The sequence below is a fragment of the Spermophilus citellus genome, assembly GCF_964194105.1.
Source record: "Spermophilus citellus genome assembly, chromosome: 9".
NCBI classification, from domain to species: domain Eukaryota; kingdom Metazoa; phylum Chordata; class Mammalia; order Rodentia; family Sciuridae; genus Spermophilus; species Spermophilus citellus.
Window position 1 is genome coordinate 81,712,074 of NC_138191.1, and position 21,531 is coordinate 81,733,604.

A 21,531-nucleotide genomic window follows, 5' to 3' on the forward strand; every position below is an offset into this window, starting at 1 on the left:
TAATTACCTCTTGGGATAAAAACAGAATGATGGGCCTGGGGAAAAGCATAGAGTTGGCTGCACAGGATGGGCAATGTTCTGATTCATATGAATAGGGTGGTGGCTTCACAGGGTTCATTTTATTATGCTCTGTAACTTAAACATTTGTTATGCATATTATTTTGTATGCATAAAATGTGATATAATAAAATATCAAGATTCTGATTTTTTTCTCTTAAATCAGATTTTTAATTCACTATTTTGTAGCTATTGTTTGACAGTCTTCCTAATTTAGCTACAAAGAAAGCTTGTGAATTATAGTGCCTGTAGGGAATCTATCTGAGTTCAATAACAATGCACACTATGATTGCAATTTGGTACTCAGAAACATCTATGTAGACACAGATAACCAGTATAAGTTATGCCATATTTATAGTGAAATTTCAGATCATATTCGTCTGACCTTCTTCTTGCTTGAATAGCACAGGATCAGGAGATCAGGACTTTCCTAGGATCCTTCTCAATCAATTCTGTTTCAGGAGTCCCTTTGTAAGGGGTAGAGGAGTGGAGACAAGGAACATTCCCAAATAAGGGGAGATGCTTCTCTAGTGATCACTGTAATCCCTCTCTCCCTTTCTTGTGGCCCATTGCCCACTCCACTCTTGCCCACTTGACTGCTCAAATGACTCTAAAACATGTGTAGGTCACATCCCAATCTGCTATTAGTCTCCTCTTCTATCTTTCTGGCTTGCAGAGAAGCTTACTTTGCTTCTTACGACTGACTCTTGATGAAGATTCCCTTAGCAGAGTTGTTGATGGCTCAAAATGACATTTTTTTTTACATATTAACCCTTGCCTTTACAGTGCAGGGAGGGAGGGGAGAGGCAGGTCAGGAGGCTGGGAGATGGGAGCTGGGGGCTGGAGCTGTATTAGAAGGATGGTCAGAGTGGCCTTGCTTCATCTCTGGGTAACACTGATCCCTTTGTCTCTCATGCTCTGCTGTCAACTTGTTCCAATTTCTTGTATGTTTTTCACTCATAGCGATTTGCTTGTAAAGTCTCCATTATTTCCTCTACCAGTTCAGGATCAGTAGTGGACTTTTAATTCATTGCATACATCTATTGGAAACTATACCTACCACAAGGCTTTTGGCCCCTGACAGCCAATAAAGAGTCACACATTTGACCTGACCCCAAATAATACTCATTTGACTTCATGATAAGAAATAGGGGCAGGGAGAAAATATACCAAAAAAATATTTATAATGGTTATATATGGGTATGGGATCATGGCTGACTTTTACTATTGTTTTTACAATTTTAACTTTCTAAATTTTCTTAAATGGACATTTATTAATTTCATATTGAGTAAAACAATCCAATAAAGAGTTAATCAAAAAATAACTCTAAGTAGCTGTTATGTTCCTAGAACTTTATCTACTATCTTGTGGTAATCACTGTTGTTAGAAACATAAGATAATTCCCGTTATTATAAGTTTTTGTTATAACAAAGGTATCCATAAGTAGATATTTTTACTTTAAACCTTACTTATATTTATATTCTTTCTCAATTAACTTCCATTCTCAATGGCTCTCAAAGTTTTTAAGTTGTAGTCCTCTTTTCTCCACATTGTCTCTTTTCCAGGTCATATTCAATGAATCACCTGTTGATAGTCTCTTGAGTTGTTCACATCTAACTTTAGAATGGAATCTGAGCCCTTCTTTGCATGACACTGTTTCTTGCCAGAAAAAAAATCTCTTATTTTCTCATTACAAGTTGTTATCATCAGAGAAACAATGGCCAGTTCCACACATATGATTATTAAGAGAGTGAGTTATATTAGAAATGTAAAGTTCCACTCAAAAAGCTTAACACCAAAAAAAAAAAAAAACCCACAAAAAACAAAAACACATCAAATAACCCAATCAACCAATGGGCAAAGGAACTGAACAGGCATTTCACAAAAGAAGAAATATGATGGGTCAACAAATATGTGAAAAAATGTTCAATATCACTAGCAATTAGAGTCAGAATGGCAATTATCAATAATTATTACTTAATAATTATTAATGACAATTATTACTTAATAATAAATGTTGGCGAGGATGTGGGGAAAGAGGTTCACTCATACACTGCTAGTGAGACTGTAAATTGGTGCAACCACTGTGGAAAGCAGTATGGAGATGCCTCAGAAAACTTGGAATGGAACCACCATTTGATCCAGTTATCCTACTCCTCGGCTTATACCCGAAGGACTTAAAATCAGCATAACACAGTGATGCAGCCACATCAATGTTTATAGAAGCTCTATTCACAGTAGCCAAGATTTGGAATCAATGTAGGTAGTCTCCAACAGATGAATGGATAAAGCAAATGTGGTATATATACACAATGGTATATTATTCAGCCATAAAGAAGGATGAAATTATGGTATTTGCCAGTAAATGGATGGAACTAGAGACTATAATACTAAGTGAAATAAGTCAGTCCTCCCCAAATCAAGGGTCAAATGTTCTCTTTGATATGCAGATGCTAACCCATAACAAGGGAGGGTAAGAAGGGGAAGTATAGAAGTTCATTGGATTAGGGAGATGGAAGGGAAGGGAGGGGCAATGTGTATAGGAAAGACAGTAGAATGAATTGGATATAACTTTCCTCTGTGTATATATGAATACACAACCAGTGTAACTCCATATCATGTTCAACGATAAGATCAAAATTTTAATGGGTTGTACCCCATGTATGTATAATACTCAAAATACACCCCATTATCATATATGTCTAAAAACAACAAATAAGAATAGTTAAAATACACTTTAGATAATTTTAATTTTTGAGATTTGAAAATATTCAAGAGGAAGAATTACAAAGAACTATTTGTGCTTTCTTCTAATTTGTACTTGAGATATTGAACTCCACACATATTTTAAAGAAAATGAAGCTTGAAAGGAGTAAGCAATCTTGCTGGCAGTGAGGTTTTAAGACATTTCAGTGCAACTGGAAATACCATGTCCTTGGTGACTCCCATTTCTCATGTCATGCTACCAAGCAACCTCTAAGGGAAAAAATGTTTCAGGTTTGAACTTCAGGGATGATCAAGTCTCAATTTAATCTCTGTTCAGCCATATAATAGCTATATATGTCAGTGACCATCTTGAGCTCATTTCCATAAAGTTAAAAATGGCAACATGTCAAATCAGGATTAAATGGGGTAATATATGTAAAACACTTAAACTGGTGCCTGCCACCCAGTTGTTGTTTAAAACTAATAATATGCTTCTGTTTCAACCCCAATAATTTTTTGGTGTAACCTAATATATAGGCTTACTATACAATCACTTTAACTCTCATATTTTATTTTATATATTTAGCAAATGCAAATGTGCACTCAATGTTTTAATACCTGGGGTTACAAAGACAGTGAAAAAGAAATAATCTCCTGGAGTGTATTTATCAAGTTTAGAAAATGCATTTGCTTACCAGCTCACTGAATTCATTATTGCCTAAGTCAAGTCTTTCCAACTGGGCCAGTTTGTGCATTGACCTATAACAGATAGAGAAAAATACTGTTGTGAGGCAGCATATGACACATTATTCTGAAAAACATTCCAGCCATTCTTTTGTCAGATTTACCTAGTTGTATAGTACATAAAAATGCAGTATTCTTCAACCAGATATAAGTTGCAAATATACAGAATGTATGCAAAATTCCGGCTGAAAACTTTTAGCAATTTATCACAATCTATAGCATTAGTTCCTAAATACCACTGTATGATTTAAGTGCAGGGATGACACTTAATAAAAGCCTGGGAAGTTTGTTAAATATCTATGCCAGCAGGAAGTATATGGTGGGGACCCAATGTCTATGCTTTTTAAAGAATCAGCAAAATTTGAAGAACTAATGGATGAACTCAATCTTAGCAAAGCATTATAAAACAAACTCTACAATGTGACACAATTTTATCATCAGTCTTGTCACTTTCAATTCTTTTAAGTGAGTTTTCATTGCAGACAAATTGCATGTGTTGGCTCCTAAAAATATTGACTTCATGCTGCAACAGCTCTGAATAATTATAAAACGCTGGGCAAGAGTTTGTGTCAAAGGTTGGGATCCTTGGCATACTCCTCCATATTCATTCATCATTTCTCAAACCAATCTCAAGTAAAAATACAACATAAAAAAGAGGGCATTTTCCTGAAAGGTTTTATCTCCCCAAGCCCCCAGAAAGCTGTCATAAGTCCTACCTATACAGAAACGCATGAAGCATCATAGAATCAAATACTCGAAATTTTAATTTCTTAGTCTTTAAAGTGGATGAACATTAAGTGAAATACTACTGCAATCCAATCACTGTCAGGCACTCAAAAGTGCTAAATATGTGTGAATTGTTTCTTCACTTGGCAACTCTTATTTGGAGATTATGTCCAACTGGGGTATAGCAGTGAACAAATGGGTAAAAATTCCTGCCCCAAGGACTTTATATCTGGTAGGAGAAGAATGTCAGTAAACAAAATAATTAAGTAAACTATAATATTACATTAGGTGGTTATAAGTACTTTAAAAAAAACAAGTGGAAGAGATGAATAGGGAGAATTCATATGGGATTTTATTTTTAATAGAGTGATCAGGTAAGGCTTTATCAAGATGATGAAATTTGAGTCAAAGCTTAAAGGAAATGAAGAAGCATGCTAATAGGAAAATTCTAAAGCAGAGACATGCTGCTTTCTAGAAGGTATCCTAGAGACCAGTTTGACTGAACAAGAGTAGGCAAGGGAGAATAAGGAGATGATGTACTGGGGAGTTGGATTATGCAGTTTTTTAAAAACTTGAAATATTTGCTTTTATTTTTGTACTGTAGACATTTATAATAGAGAAAATTAATCACATTTTAAATGTGAAAACATTTTGAAAAATCATTAGCATGTAACACTTCTATTTAGATCATGCAGTTTTGAAGTTCATTCCTGAGATTTGGCTTTGATTCTGAGTAAGATGGAGGGTCACTCAAAGGTTTGGATGAAAGAAGTGATTTGTTTTAAAAGGATATTTGTAATTGCAGGCTTGTAAATAGACTGAGAACAAAGGTAGAAACAGAATCAAATAGGAGGTTAATGTAGTAAGCCAACTGAAAGGTGATGGTGAGTTGAGCCAGGGTGGTCGCAGTGGAAATGCTGAGAAGTGGTTGGATTCTGGATATAGGTAAGATTGGAGCCATGTTGCTGATGGATTGACCATGTGAAGTGACATAAAGAAGGGTCAAGGTGAGTAAAAGCATGTCATGGTTGAACAACTGTAAGAATGGAGATGCAATTGACTGATGGAGATCAGGTGAACTCAGGTTGTGACTACTTGAGGTTGGAGGTTCAGTTTTGAAAATTTAAATTAGAAATTCTGTTGTGCAATCAGTTAGAGATGTCAAACAAGTCTGCAGTTCAGGGAGGAGTCCAGAAGAGATAGATAAATTGATCTTGGTAGCACATGGATGGCAATATAAAGTCTTGAAAATATGAGATCACCAAGGTAATGAGTGTAGATGGGAAGATGATAGGTTTAAGAGGACATGAGGATTTGTCAACAAAGAAGATTGAGAAGAAACTGGGGTCATAGAATAAGTATTAGAAGAGTGTGAAGTCTTTGAAGCCAAATAATGAAAACACTTGGAAGTGGATGAAGTAACAAAAAATGACAAGTTGCTGATGGATGAGAGAACTGACCACCCGACTGAACATGGAGATTAGTATAGATTTTGAGATCAGTTTTCCAAGTGTAAATCTTTTACTAATTTTTTTTCTATTTTACATGCCTTTACCTATTAATCTCTCAATATTACATATTTGATAGTATAAATATGATTTTTAAATTACTTTCCAAGTCTAAGGCATTGTTCCTATTATGAAGAGGCTAATAAGGCTCTTAGGTTGCTAGAGAACACTAGGAGAGGTACATTTTCTGCCTTATGGGAGAAGGAAATAGTAGGCTTTAATGAGGCTTCATTTTGGAGTAGTTGATCAAGTTTCACAAGAGTCAGGAGACATGGTCATTTCAGGGTAAAATATCATTGAGGGGACTTGAAAGAGATGATGGCCCATCCAAAAAACTATGGGCTGGTAAATATAGTAAGAAATAAAAATCAGCAAGAAATAATCAGAAAGTAGTAAGAAATAAAAAAAAGAGATGTCAGCAAAGGCCAGATCATGAGGTCATTTTATATGCCAAGCCAAAGAGTTTGAGTTTTACTTTGAAGGAAATAAAAGCCTTTAATATTCAGGTAGGGAAGAGGTATCATATTTGTGTTTCAGAAAGCTCACTTTGGCATCTTGGAATGATGTGGGAAATGTCAGAGGATGTATGAGCAATGAGGCCATATAAGTTCATGTGGGAGAAAACTGAAACAGGAAATAGGCAATGGAAAAATGGTTAACATGCTAACAGATATGAGAGATACTTTGGAGAAAGACATACTTGAGTCATTATGATGACTAAATGTAGGACATTAAAAAGAGGAAGAGCCAGGTGCAGTGGCACATGCCTGTAATTCCAGAGACTTGGGTTGCTGAGGAAGGAGGATTGCAAGTTCAAAGTCAGCCTCAGCAACTCAGCGAGACCCTGTCTTTAAATAAATAAAATTTAAAAAAGGGTTGGGGATATGATTCAGTGATTGAGCACCCTTGCATTCAATCTCTGGTACAAAAAAAAGAGGAAGATATTAAAGATAGTTTCTAGATTGAGTAGCAGTATGGGAATATTGGAATGGAATACATTTAATGTGGAGACTGGTTGTATGCAATGAATTATATTTTAAATATTATATTTAATATAATATGAAACACTTATCATGGAACAGTGAAGGGTGAAGGGTAAAAGTCTTGAATGAAAATAAAGTTTTGAGAAATAAAAAGGTGACCCTTCTTATCTGTGGTCTTTTTTTATCTAACAGTTTTCTTTCTTTTCCATGATTTACTTGGAATTCACCACACATTTTCTTGAAATGTTGGTTTTTCATAAATACATGCCTCTTTTCTCCATCTAGACCTTAAAATATGTTTCGGGATGCCTAGAAGGGCTTGGTGGGACCACCAGCAATACAAAGAAGGTTGTGAAATCTTGCCCTACTTTGTAAGTTAAACATCTGCTTCACCTCTCACCAAATCAACACCAATAAACAGGTGCTTCTGATTAATGGGATTATGTGACACCTGGGTCTCATGAAGAGATCCTTAGATTTTTTTTTTCTGATTCTGGGAGTATTGTGGAGTGGCAGATTCTCTCAAACTTTTCTCTGGAAATATATGCGCAACAAACAAAAACAATGGGCACCAAAATCTTGGGAGCCACGGTGTTCAAGGGGTCACATTGGCATGTGAGTGACAAATTGTCACAGGAGCAGTAAAGTCACTTTGTTTGACTTACCCAAGTACTCTTAGGCAACAAGTATTCTAGTGAGAACACCAATGATCTAAAGACAAGCCCTTCCACAATTTTCTGAATTTAATCTTGTTGTCCAAGGAGAACATAATATCAAGCTGAGAATAGATTTTTGTTACCAGCCTTTGTGATTGAAGACCAAGACAAAATTAATTTTATTAAGTTAAGAAAGGAATGGTTCCTCAGTTTATACCCAAAGGACTTAAAATCAGCATACTACAGTGACACAGCCACATCAATGTTTAGAGCAGCTCAATTTACAATAGCTAAACTATGGAACCAACCTAGATGCCCTAAAACAGATGAATGGATAAAGAAAATGTGGTATATATACACAATAGAATATTACTCAGCCTTAAATAAAAATGAAATTATGGCATTTGAAGGTAAATGGATGGAACTAGAGAACATCATGCTAAGTGAAATAAGTCAATTACAAAAAACCAAAGGCTGAATGTTTTCTCTGATAAGTAGATGCTGATTCATAGTGGGGGTGGGGGATAGGGAAGAATGAAGGAACTTTGGATTGTGTAGAGGGGATTGGGGGAAGGGGTGGAAATATGGGGTTGGGAAGGATGGTAGAATGAAGTAGACATTATTACCCTATACACATGTATGATTACACTACTGGAGTGACTCTGCACCATGTACAGCCAGAGGGATGAGAAATTGTGCTCCATTTGTGTACAAGGTGTCAAAAGGCACTCTACTGTCATGTACAACTAATTAGAACAAATTAAAAAAAAGAGTGGTATCTTGTACCTGAGTGTCTTGAAGCAAATTTTATTAGTTATAGGAATTTTTTTTCCTAGTATAAATATTATTGATGTCTTAAATTATCTCTTGCATGATAGAAATTTCCAGACCCCAACTAAAATTTGTCAATATTTATTTTCCAAAACAGGACCAGAGTCAAATATGTCACTTCTGTTTTTATAAATAAAGCTTTATTGGAACATAGCCATCTCTATTTGTTAACATAGAATCTATGGCTGCTTTTGTACTATAATAACAGAATTGGTTGAGACAGACTGTGTGAACCAAAAGCCTGAAACATTTCCTATCTCCGAGGGCCAGTTGTCACTCAAATTGAAAATTCCTCTCTAAATGTGGTCTGATGAAGACAGTGTATTAAAGAAACAATTATTTATTAGGCTTCTATTGGTATAGTTTAAATTTGATTCCTTCTACAGGGAGAAGAGGTAGCCTCTATGCTATCTGTAAGCCTTTTTATTTTCTTAGCTTTGTGTTGGGCTATTGTCTTTGAAAAATTTGGTTCAAAACATCATCCATGGAAACTATATTTTAAATCTGTGACACAGATTCTTACCATCTTTACAATTTGCTTGTTCTGGGGCCCCAGGGCAGAAGGAGAGTGTAGTGGCAGATTTCCCATGAAGTTTTCTCAATTGTTTCTTGAAGCTTAAATTATTATATTAAAATATCTTTTATTCTATTTTATATTTATTTCATTTTGCTTGTATAATCCTCATTTCCATCAAGTTTTAATTACTATTACAAGTTTCATTCTATCATTATATTCTATACTCTTGTTTTTTTTTCTTCTGGTGCTGAGAATTAAACCCAAGACCTCGCCCATGCTACGCAAGCATCCTGTTACTAAGCTAAATCTCCTATACCATATTCTCCCATTTCTGAAGTTGTCTTTCCAAAACCATTATTTATATCTTTAAGATTATTAGATTCTTATTTGTTTTTAAAAGTATTCCATTCAATAATATTTTTATATTTTGCATTTTTAAAACTGTTTTCACTTACACACAAGATTTTTAGATCTTAGATAGTCCATAGCCTATTGGTTCTCTTGTTCATGTGCTAGTTACTAACTATAATCATCCTGTCAGATTGTCCCTGAATTTTCCTTTTAGATGGACTTAGGCAATAAGTGTATAATTTTATAAGAATACAAACAAGTGAGACTGTCAGGGAGAATAAAATAGAACCCATGGTATTTTATGTTAGTACTGTTCTTTGTTAGTATTCATTCATTTACCTAGTTTGTGTTTCTTTATGGCAGGCAGTGTGTGGGCACTGGAGTAACAAAGATTTCTGAGATGCAGAGTTTTTCAATATTGGCATTATTGACATTTTGAGCTAGCTAATTCTTTGCTATAGGGGGTGCCACATATGCTGTAGGATGTTCAGCACATCATACACAACCTCTACTGTAAAGGGCTTATTTTCTAAATGGGCATTACCTTTAAATGAACAATTACTTCATGGGGTGATAAGTGTTAGGATAAGAGTATGTATATATTGCCATAGGAACTCAGAAGAGGAAACAACTCACAATTCAGTTATTAGGAAAATTTCAAGAAGAGGTAACATTTTTGCTGGGTTTTGGAGAATCATATATTTGTGCATTTGCAAAGAAATAATGAAAATACAAAAGAGTATATGTGCAGTTGAGATATAATATTTTTTTCTGATTTTGCAATTTAAGGTAATAATATATGTAATATAGATATCTTCAAAAGAAGGGAAAGATTTTGGTTCAAAGAGAAAAAAAACTAAAAATTCCCATTTGTGTTTGTAATGTCCAACATTCAAGGCTGGAAAGGAAACTTCTGAAATGTAGTGCTTCTCAACCTCGGCATGATTGACACTTAGGTAAGGGTCTGTTGTAGAGGACTATCTTTTGCATTGTAGGGTGTACAGCAGCATGTAGGTCCTCTACTCTCCAGATATTAGTGGCACCCCACAGCTGTAACAACAAATGCCTCCAGACACTGTGTAATGTCCGCTCCCATTATGCATTTGTGGAGAGCGAGCATCTTATCTCCAGTTTTCTACCTCGGTACTCTCCTAAGGCATTGAGTTCCCACAAGGCATGTCCGTAAGTCAGTCAAGCCAGCCTACTTCATTCATGGATCGCACTCAGCTCTACTCCTTTTTAATTTAAAGTAAGCACATGCAGATCTGGAACCTTTCTCTCTGTCCTCATGGGAAGCCCACTTGGCCTGATTTCACTTCACAAATGCTTGACTTTGAAGACATGAGTGCCATTATAGGTCAGGGAGCAAATATTAGAACTTGGTCACAAGTTCAAGGCATATTCTCCATTACTACTGTTGACAATTTGATTTTTATCTGTCTGTATTAATTATTTTGTTGATTATTTAGATTCATTCATATAGTCATTTAATTATCTTAAGGGAGAAGTCCTTTTTTTCTTCCATTTTAATTGGTGTATTATATTAATATATAATGGTGGGATTTTTTGGTTACATATTTGTTCATGCACATGATATAATAGAATCATCCCCCAGTATTTCCTCTTTCTCTCCATTCCTACTTCTCCCTGGGCCCTTTTATCTATTTTACTGACATCCCTTCAATTTCTATGAGCTGATGATCTTTCTTTTCCTTTTCCCTCTCTAGCTTCCATGTATGAGGAAAAGCATAGGAATCTTGACTCTCTAAGTCCGGTTTATTTTACTTAACATAAGGCCCTCAAGTTCCACCCATTTTCCCAAATTTTCTTTGGACATTCATTCATTGATGGACATGTAGGCTCGTCCCATAATATGATTGTTGTGAACTGTGATGCTATAAACATTGGGTATGGTATGCATGTGTGATTAAAGTATGCTAATTTTAGTTGTTTAGCACAAATACCAAGAAGTGATAAACCAGGATCATATTCTGGTTCCAATTCTAGTCTTCTGAGAAGCCTTAAGAAGTTCCAGTGACACATATTGTGTCAAATGATATTTACCAACCATGTGATAGTACTGAATGATGTATAATGAATATATGTAATTATATGACTATATGTAATAATATATAATATTTAACAATATGTAGTTGTACATGTAATGATTTTGGAAATGTGTAAAATTACTGATTGTTGCTTTAATAATTACTGTTTCTCTGGCCTGTGATGTTATTCCTGTAAATCCATAGCCAGTTCCTTTCCTTATCTCAGCTCATGTGTTTCCTCCTCAGATTAATCATTCCCCCACCATTCTAAATGATGCATCCTTCCTTCATTCACTTTTTATATATTACCTGGTTTTATTTTCTCTTAACACTTACCACTGGAAATTGTTTTTTATTTTTTATTTACTTGTTCACTAATTGTTTTCCTCCATCTGCTAGATTTAAACTCCACAAGAGCAAGTAAATTGCCAATTTTTTTTTCATAGCACAAATGCCTCCTAAATCAAGTCTGCTAAATGAAGGTATTCAAACAGGTACAAATCAGTGATGCTTTACGAGCGAGAAGTTTAAATTCCAGAAATATTTACAAAGATGAACTACTCAATTTCTATTGAGCATCTAAAATTAATTAGCATTTGTTAAAGAGATGTCCTGATAGCCTGTTTTAACAAGTACTGTAATGAACATACATCAGTGAACTTATGGTAGAATATGAATGATAGACAATGGCAGATAAAACTGAAGTTCATCAGTCCCTGGATACCTAAAATTTGTATTTATTTCCAATAATAGGTTTGAAAAATTTCAGCTCAACAGGTATATTGAGTGAAATCATTAAGCAAAATTTTTTCACTTCTCTGGATATCTGAAACACAGCAACACAATTGTATGTGAAAAGTAGCTAAGACCAAGTATTCTGGATTCAGACTATCCATGATTGGTTTGGGCTTTGGTTCCCTGAAAGGCCCTGTGGTTTTGTCATTTGGTTTATGCACTTCGACCTTAGTAAAGGGAAATAATCACTTCTTACTAGAGAATTGGTGACTTATTCAATGTCATATAAAAAATCAGTGACAGGGTTAACCCAGGATTTTCATCTCTTTTCCATCAATGAGCAGGCATCTGAATCTGGCCTGCTTTGTTTATGTTGGCTGTTATTTAAACAAATATTTTAATGAAAAGTATGTGTTCTATGATTCATTATTGTCTATGTTAGAGGTTAGGAAATATTTTCTGTAAAAGGCCAGGTAGGAAATGGTTCAGACTCCATAGTCCATTGAGGCTGCTCAATTGTGCCATACTAGTGCAAAAGATGATATGTTAACAAATGACATGACTGTATTCCAATAAAGCTTAATTTATAAAAATGGGCATCCAGATTTGGATGAGAATCTGATATTCCTGAATCCAATTAAGAATGTGGGTCCAAAATTCTAATTCCACAATTTACCACCTATTTGACTTTGAATAAGCTAAATAATATCTTTGCCCTGGTTTCCCCAGATGTAATGAGTATGATAATAAGAATCCCTATGTCATAGAGTTATTCCAATGAGGAAAATTTCTTCAAGATGTAGTAATAATCAGGAGAAAAAATTTACATAAAACATTTGATTAAGAAAATTACATTTTATTCACTATCAAAAACTAAATTTAGGGGCTGGGGTTGTAGTTCAGTGGTAGAGTACTTACCTAGAACATTTGAGGCCCTGGGTTCAATCCTCAGCACCACATAAAGATAAATAAATAAGATAAAGGTATTGTGTCCATCTACAACTAAAAAATATTTTTAAAAAACTAAATTTATTTTTATTCATGGTTTGTTATACTATATTACATGTCTTCATAATAAGGTATGCCAATAGTTGCATCTTTGAAGTATGTCAATTCCTGGGCTTTCTACTCATTAGCACCTATGCTGTTAAAAATAATACTTAAAATATGGGGTTTATTTAAAGAGACAAATTATTAACAAGGGGAGAAAATTATACTGTAAAATTGGCAGGCCTAAATTACAAAATACAGATGTCCACTACACATGGTACAGACTAAGCAAAGTAAAAAAAAAAAAAAAAAAAAATTCTTTTCCTAGGTTTCACTAAAAGAGAAATTTAAAAAAAGAGTTTTCCTGTCCTTGTGCCATGAACATCCCTTAATTGGAGAAAGTGTCTGAGCATATTTGAAAGACAAGTTAAAAGCAGAAATGCTAAGCCCATGCCAAAAATTTACAGAATCCTGCAAGTCAGCAAACCCAAGTTACTGCAATGGGAATTTAATAGTCCTGCATATGTGGCTTCAGAGGTAATTGTACATTTGAATAGATAAAACCTCTGAATCTGATAAAAAGAAAATCATAGATTATACATGGGCCTGTGTTTTCAGGGAGCATATAGGTCTCTAATCTCCTGGACTGAGATGGACAAGAATGCAGTTTCATCATGTGACCCAAATACCTACAAAAACTTCTAACAAAGCATGTTCCTACTCTAAGAAATGTCCTGCAGGAAAGAAAACAAAATGTTCTTTCATCACAAAAACACCAAATAGCCTAAGCTCTGTTAGAGTATCACAATAAACATTTGTAGATTTTATTTGAAAATATTTATTTATTTTATTTATTTGAAAAGATTTATTTGTAGATTTTATCCGAAAAGTCCTGCCAATAAGATATCTAACTTTATTTTTATAACAAGCTTTGCTGAAATGTACTGGCCATCTAAGATTTTTTAAAACTCATGCAACACGTATGAATCCTTGGGAAAACTTTAGGAAACAGTAACCTAGACAATTTCTGAATTAGATCTCTGACAGATTTCCTGAAAAAAAAAAATATATATATATATATATTTAGAGAGAGTGAGAGAGGAGAGAGAGAGAGAGAATTTTTAATATTTATTTTTTAGTTCTCGGCGGACACATCTTTGTTGGTATGTGGTGCTGAGGATCGAACCCGGGCCGCACGCATGCCAGACGAGCGCGCTACAACTTGAGCCACATCCCAGCCCCTTCCTGAAATATTTTAACAGCTAACTTTTATAGAGCACTTACCATGTGCTCACTTACCTCAAAGCTATAGTGTCTCAACCCCTAATCTACACCAGTTTTTGAAATCTTATATCTGGATGATGTATAGGTGTAGGCTATAAGCCCCACCACTAAGAATATTGAAGTTTTCAAACCCGTGATCAAATATATGACAAATAAATTAAGGACTAAGAATATTTATTATTATTATTGTTTGAAGTCTTCCATTTATTAGAGTACATGTTACTAGCATCCAGAGATACTTGCTTTCAATGCAGTCATTCTGGTTGTATTTATTAAAATTAAGTACTTATCATGTTATTTCTTTATAGCATTTATCCAATTGCAAACATTCTGGGTGATGGAAAATAATGCAGTATATCTTGATGCATCTGTCACTTTCATAAAATGTCACAATTATGATTTTTATGTATTTGTCATTATTTTAATTCAACATTCCCCTGAGAAAAACAAAAAAATGTCATACGAGCTTCTGGTATCCTCCCAGAAGATATGTGACAAATTAAAACACTAACTATTTTATTGAAGAATATTGTGAAGAACTAATTTTTCAGACAAGTTTGTTAATCCTTATCTATTAAGATATTCCTCTGTGGAGTATTTAAATTATTTGAACAAATATTTGAAATACAAAATTTGCATCAAGTTGTCACATATTTTGAACATTTCCTTAGCTTTTTTTTTCATTTAAATATTCATTATTTTGAAAGTTTAGGCTAATTTTGTGATGTCTTATTGGAAAAGTTTTCTTTCCTTTAATTTCATATATCAAGTTTAATGCACAATATGAGGAAAAAAGAGATTGTGTAAAAAGAGACTCACAAGTGACCTCTCAAGAATACTTCCAATTTATCTGGTAAAGTATACTTGTTGAATAAAATAGAAAGATTAAACTGTCAAATTGTACTTTAAAAACAGCAACCCTTTATATGACAAATTCTGCACTACTTCTTTTAATAAAGCATCTAATTAAATTGCCAATACTGTCTCTAAAGTCTTCTTGGGTTTATAAACAGAACCAATTATTCATTTATCCTGTGCTTGAATTTTACCACTGACCAAAAATTATTAATTCATGAAAATACAGTAAAGATGTAATGATATCTGAAAGGACTGTAGAGCTCTTTGTGGGGGAAAAGATGGCATGTAATCAGGAAATTTGGCAATTATCTCTGTGGAGGTCTACACTGCAGGAAATATAGTGCCTAACTTGCTCTCTGTAGCAGTCCAATCAAAAGGTTATTTGAAACATAATCAACTATGATATGCTCATTGTGACTAGAACATACGGCAATCTACATTATAGGCCCATGAAAAGATTTTGAATGCTACTGAAAAAATACTTAAGCAGAATTTGTGTCTCTTTTAGGACTTGATAGATAACAGGGAAAGGGATAACAAGAACAACAAGAAATTCCTTTCCGAAGGGACTCCCTTTAATACACACATGTGTATGTGCATGCATGCACACCCACACAAATGGGTGTATTAGGATTATTGTTTCCTGACTGTACATCATAGAGAAATGTAAAACTTGTTATATTGAATATTCTGAATATTAATATTAGTGTACTCTATTTATATAGATTTGACCTTACACTGTTGATACCATAATTATAATGAATAATATAGACAAAATCTGTGATTAACATCTCAGAGAATTTGAACTTGAGAGGATAAAGGCCTTTGGAAATAATGTGCCAAGGGAGGCATGGTGGTCTTTCCTCCTTCCCTGCCAACAGAACCTATTTGCCTCAGACTGGAAATGCCAGATCTTCACTGGCCAGATAGCCTTTGTAACTGGGAAATGCACACGTGACTCAGTTCTGGGCACTGTGACAGGAAGAGGAATCTTCTGGGGGAGAGTCTGAGAAAGATCTTCTCTCCCTGATTTCAGAAACATAAAAATATTCCCCCCACCCTTCCCCTTTCCTCCTTTTTTTTTGTGTATGGATGAGAACATGATGTCTGGAGTTGTGGAAGACACTGCAACCACAAGGTAACAAGTCCAAGGATGACAGCTAATGTTCTGGGGATAGTGGTACAGAAATAGAAAAAGCCCAAGGTTTTCAGCTTAAATTTCAACTTAAATCATTAAATTATTAAGCTACTGAACTGACTTTGGTATTGTTTTCCTTGAAACTTTGTTGTGGTAAAAAATATCCCTATTATTATATCCTGCTAATACCTACTATGGCTCAGAATTATGTTATTTGTAGTCAAAAACATGTCTTCTTCCCCACCCTTTTTAAATGGAGTGTGCTGGGTGTATCTATGATTCTGTTCAAATCACTGCAGAACCTTGAAACGCTGTTGCTGCTGCTGATGCAGAACATACTGCTATTATTGGTCTTTTTATAAAAATAAATAAATAAATGTGTGTGTGTGTGTGTGTGTGTGTGTGTGTGTGTAAAATTTGAATTTTTGGAAACTTTAGCTGTGCTGTCAGCTTTAGAAAAGTATCCCAGTTTACCGTGTTGAGTTGGCATTGTACAGACATTAATAGCCATATTGGTCTAGAAACATTAAACTTACTTTTTTTCTATTTGTACAGGGGTAACGCACTGCATTAAATATGTAAGGTCTTATCTATGTGGGTTTGATTACAGAAACTAATAAAGTATTCTCTCAATAATAATAAAAAAACATGTCTCCTGATACATTTGCAATTAGTACCTGTAAGAGTGTCACACTGTTGAAGACAGAGCTAAAACAAAACAGTTCACTGAACAGAGGTCCTTGAAGGTGATATAACACACATTAAAAACAAGCAAAACCCTCCTTTATATTTTGAATTTTAGTACATATTAAACAATAAATAATTTAAACATTTTTATTGTTGATTAGAAAAAAATTGATAATATAAAAATTAAATACATAGGGAGAGTTTAACTAAATTAACAAATAAATAAATAACTTACTACTGAAGTACAAAAATGTTTTGGAGATCATGGAAAACAGTATATGAAATAATTTAAAAATAACTAGAAAATATATAGCAATGAATTTATATTTTTCATGTTGAAGTTAAAGTTAGGTTAAAAAAAAGCTTTTCTAAAAATCATTTAGAATTCAGAGTGATGTTTGCTTTTCCTTCCCACATTTGACTTTCCTAGTTTCTTATTTTGATAATCTCACTTTCATAAAGTATTCTGTGGATTTTTGTGTGTTTTTTTTCTAACATTGTATCTTTCTGCTTTTCAAAAGTCATGTTTATACACATGGCTGGTTTCTTTTGCTTTTTATTACTTCATAGTTTCAGAAATAATGATGTTAATAATTTTTGATCCATACTGTTTTCTATTTGTTATATCTTCAAAGAAAATTATTTCAATTATTTTTCTCTAAGTTGTTTTTCCTTAAAATGAAATTTGTATCAGATGCAATTAGTTTTTCGGCTCAACACCATTAGTCTTATGTCAAGGAAGATATCCCTTAGAGTCTTCCTTTGCCCTTTGAGTGTTAAAACTTTTATTACTGGTATGCTTGTTAGTAGTATCTATTGATACATTGGAATTAGATTTTATCTAATAATTGTAATGATGTGTGCTTTAAGCAGCATAAGATCATTTATAATGGCAATTTATACAAACTTACACAAATTTTGGACAATCACACAAATTTTAGACAATTATACACATTTTAGACAATTTACATAAATTTTACTTAGAAAAATTTTCAAATTGCCTTACTCAGGACTAATTTTTTCCTATGAATATAATGTAGCAAAGATTATCACACTAAAATGATTATAACAATCAAAACTTAGAAGTTGTGAAATAGAGTGTAATAGGATAGCCATTAGAAATAATGGTCTGTACAATAAAAATAACAATGGGTTAGAAAGCCACTTGAAATGAGACCATTGTGAAATGTGCTTATAATGAAAACTCATTTTAGTCATACAACTGGAAAAGGCAATGAAGTCAATTGCATTATTTCTTATAGGTAATTATATTTATGAAAAGTAAATCTTGCTTTAAGATAGTCATAAGATCAGCCATGGCTTTTTAAGAAAAATTATATTCCTGCAAAACAGAATTTAATTGAGGAAAAATTAACTTTTTCAATATGACAAAACGCTTGGCCAATTGCCCAAGGTCTGACTCCTGAAATCATTATCACCATGGACAAAACAAGTCGATCATCTGGACTGTTTTATTTTTCATTACACCGATATGTCGCTTCATAAATTCTCATAAACTAAGCCTTTTAAATTCATTGGCCAAATAACTAGCTTTTCATTTATCTAACAAACATCATTTGAGCACACATCAGATGCTAGGAACTAGGCTAAGGATTGGGACTAAGATATGGTCATGGTCTGCTGGCACCTCACAATCTAGCAGAATCTTTATAAAAGCTTCCCATTAATAAAAACAATGATTACTATGAGGATTCATTTTCAGTGGGATGGCAACTCAAGGATTAACAAAAGGGCACAGCCTTTGCCTTGATGGAGCCTGAATTCTATTAGGGAATTTAGAAATTAAATAGTTATGCAATTAATATACTTAATTTGTTGGATTGGGATTTATCCAACCCACTAGAAGCCAGAGATCTATGAGAACTTGTAATTCACGGTCTGACCTAGAAAAGACTTTGTAGAAGATATTAGAATTAGGGTTTAAGACGTAAAGAGTTTATCAGATGCAGAAAGAAGAAAGGAAATTGCAAGCAAAGAAAATGATGTTAACATTAGCATCTCACCTCGATGTTAAAATATCTGGTACATTCTAGAAGTAGCAGAATATTTTTTTCAGTAAAATTCTATGCAACATGGAGAGTATTAGAGGAATTCTGTTTTCTTAACAATAATGCCATGAAAGAGATAAAGCATCCTTCTCAAGAGCAATTCACTCTTGGAGAAAGATGGTTTTGAAAATTATTCCCCTGTCACGCTACAATAGGTCATGTTTCCAGGGTCAAACCAAACTGAACTTCCACACTGTGAGCAGAGTCTTGCTCTGGGGGATGGAGACCACCTATGGGGCCAAATTAGAAGACAAAGCCCAATTCCCTTCTCAGCAAAGAAGGGCTGAGTATCAAAATGCAGCAATGGTAGAAAAAAAAACTTTCCTCTTCTCTGTCTCTATTTTGATGAACATTGACAAAATTCTCCTAACACCTCAAATAATAGAAAACCTAGAAGCAATTCTAAACATTTGTTTGCTCTATCATACTCCCAATAAGTCAGTTACGAACTGCTATTTATCCTACCTTCCTTGTATCTCTTGAATGTGTGTTCACTTTAAATTCCATCTGTTTAACCCTTCTTACCTCCTGGACTGTGATAACCCAGGCATTTTTAGTAGTCTCATCACTCATCTTCCTGCCTCTGCTTTCAGCTCTTTGCAATCTGTATATCATTTTTATCAGGTAATCCTCCAAATCATTTGATCATGTCATTTCTGGGCTCAGATATCAAGTTTTTTCAGGAAAAGGTCCAAGTTTCTCAACACTGCCTCCAAAGTACCTTATAATTTGAGGACAACTTACTTTTCTGGTTTTATTGCCTATAAAACCCCTATACATAGTAAGATCTACAGCCTTATTGAGCCACTTACACAATCCTAAATGAGCTTCTCTCCTATGGGGGCCATTCTCTGGTAAATTTAGTTTTGGAGGTCCAGAAATTAAATATAGCTCTATTAAATACATTTCAGAGATCTTCTTAGATTGAAAAATAAAAATGGAGAATAATTGCATTTTTACGAGGATTTGTTGAAGAAAATATTGATTATGAGTTGGTTTCTTGGAAGAATATTTTATATTATCAAAAAAGTCAATTTTTATATTTCAAAACCAAAAGAAGCTGGGTACAGTGGCACACGCCTGTAATCCCAGCAGCTCAGGAGGCTGAGACAGACAAGTTTAATGTCAGCCTCAGCAATGGTGAGTCACTAAGCAACTCAATGAGACCCTGTCTCTAAATAAAATATAAAATAGGGCTGGGATGTGGCTCAGTGGTCAAGACCCCAAGTTCAATTCCTGGAGCACCCCCCTCCCTCCAGAAAATAAAGAAAATAAAACCAAGGTTCTTGGTTTGTATGCAACCAATGAAGGTTTTCATGTGAAGTTGACCAATAGATAATGACATTTACAAACAAAAATAGCATGGTATTGGCATCAAAACAGATATGAAGACCAATAGAATTGAAGACACAGAGACAAAATCACATAGATATAGTTATCTGATACTTGACAGGAAAAAAAGATAGTCTTTTTAACAGGTTCTGCCAGTAAAACTGGTTATCCATATATAGAGGAATGAAACTATATCCCTATATCTCACCCTGCACAAAAGTTAACTCAAAGTGGATCAAACACCTAGAAATTAGACAGAAACTTTGCAACTTCTAGAAAAAATAACATAGGCTCAATACTCCATCATATGTACTCAGACACCAACTTCCTTAACAAGAAAAGTGCAAGAAATAAAATCAAGAATCAAAAACGGGGATGGTATGAAATTAAAAAGCTTCTGTACAGCAAAGGAAGTAATTGTGAAGAGAGAGCTTACATATAGGGAGAATATCTTTGCCAGCTGCTCCTTTTGAAAGGGGAATAATATCCAGAATATATACATATGAACTCAAAAGACTTAACAGCAAAAATCCAAGTAACCCAATTAATAAAGGGACCAAAGAGAAAAAAAAAGAAATATTAAAAAACCTAAATGGTTTTTTACAAATGACCAACAAATATATAAAAAAAGAAAGTTCAGCTGGGCGCGGTGTCACATGCCTGTAATCCCAGTGGCTCAGGAGGCTAAGACAGGAGAATCAGGAGTTCAAAACCAGCCTTAGCAAAAAGTAAGACGCTAAGCAATTCAGTGAGACTCGGTCTCTAAGTACAAAAAGGGCTGGCGATGTAGGTCGGTGGTCGAGTGCCACTGACTGAGTTCAATCCCTGACACTCACCACTACCCAAAAATGTTCAGCTATCCAGGCAATGAGATTTCATCTCATTCCAGTTAGAATGACAATCATCAAGAATACAAATAATGAAAAATACTGGCCAGGACATGGGGGGAAAAGTACACTTGTACATTATGCATGGGACTGCAAGTTAGTACAAACACTTTGGAAGTCAGTATGGTGATTCCCCAAAAAGCTAGAAATGGAACCACCATATAACCTGGCTATACCACTCCTTGGTTTTTATCCCAAAGAACTAAAAGAAGAATAATATAATGATACAGGCACATCAATGTTTATAGCAGTGCAATTCACAATGACCAAGTTATGGAACCTGCACAGGTACCTATCAACAGATAAACAGATTAAGACAATGAGGTACATATATACAATGGAATTTATTTCAACCATGATGAATGAAACTATGGTATATGCTGATAAGCAAATGGAACTGGGGAATATAATGCTACATGAAAT

General features: G+C 34.2%; 1 protein-coding gene across 3 annotated transcripts in view; it reads right to left on the bottom strand.

Moving 5' to 3' along the window:
* Window positions 1–21,531, bottom strand: part of LRRC7 (leucine rich repeat containing 7) — a gene marked incomplete at both ends in the record, with an annotated part of 429,491 nt that overhangs the window by 176,549 nt on the left and 231,411 nt on the right. For all 3 annotated transcript variants that reach the window (XM_081308133.1, XM_081308135.1, XM_081308134.1), the window contains one exon: window positions 3,460–3,523. In XM_081308133.1, the coding sequence (XP_081164259.1) occupies window positions 3,460–3,523 (64 nt within the window). The remainder of the gene's footprint in view (window positions 1–3,459; window positions 3,524–21,531) is intronic.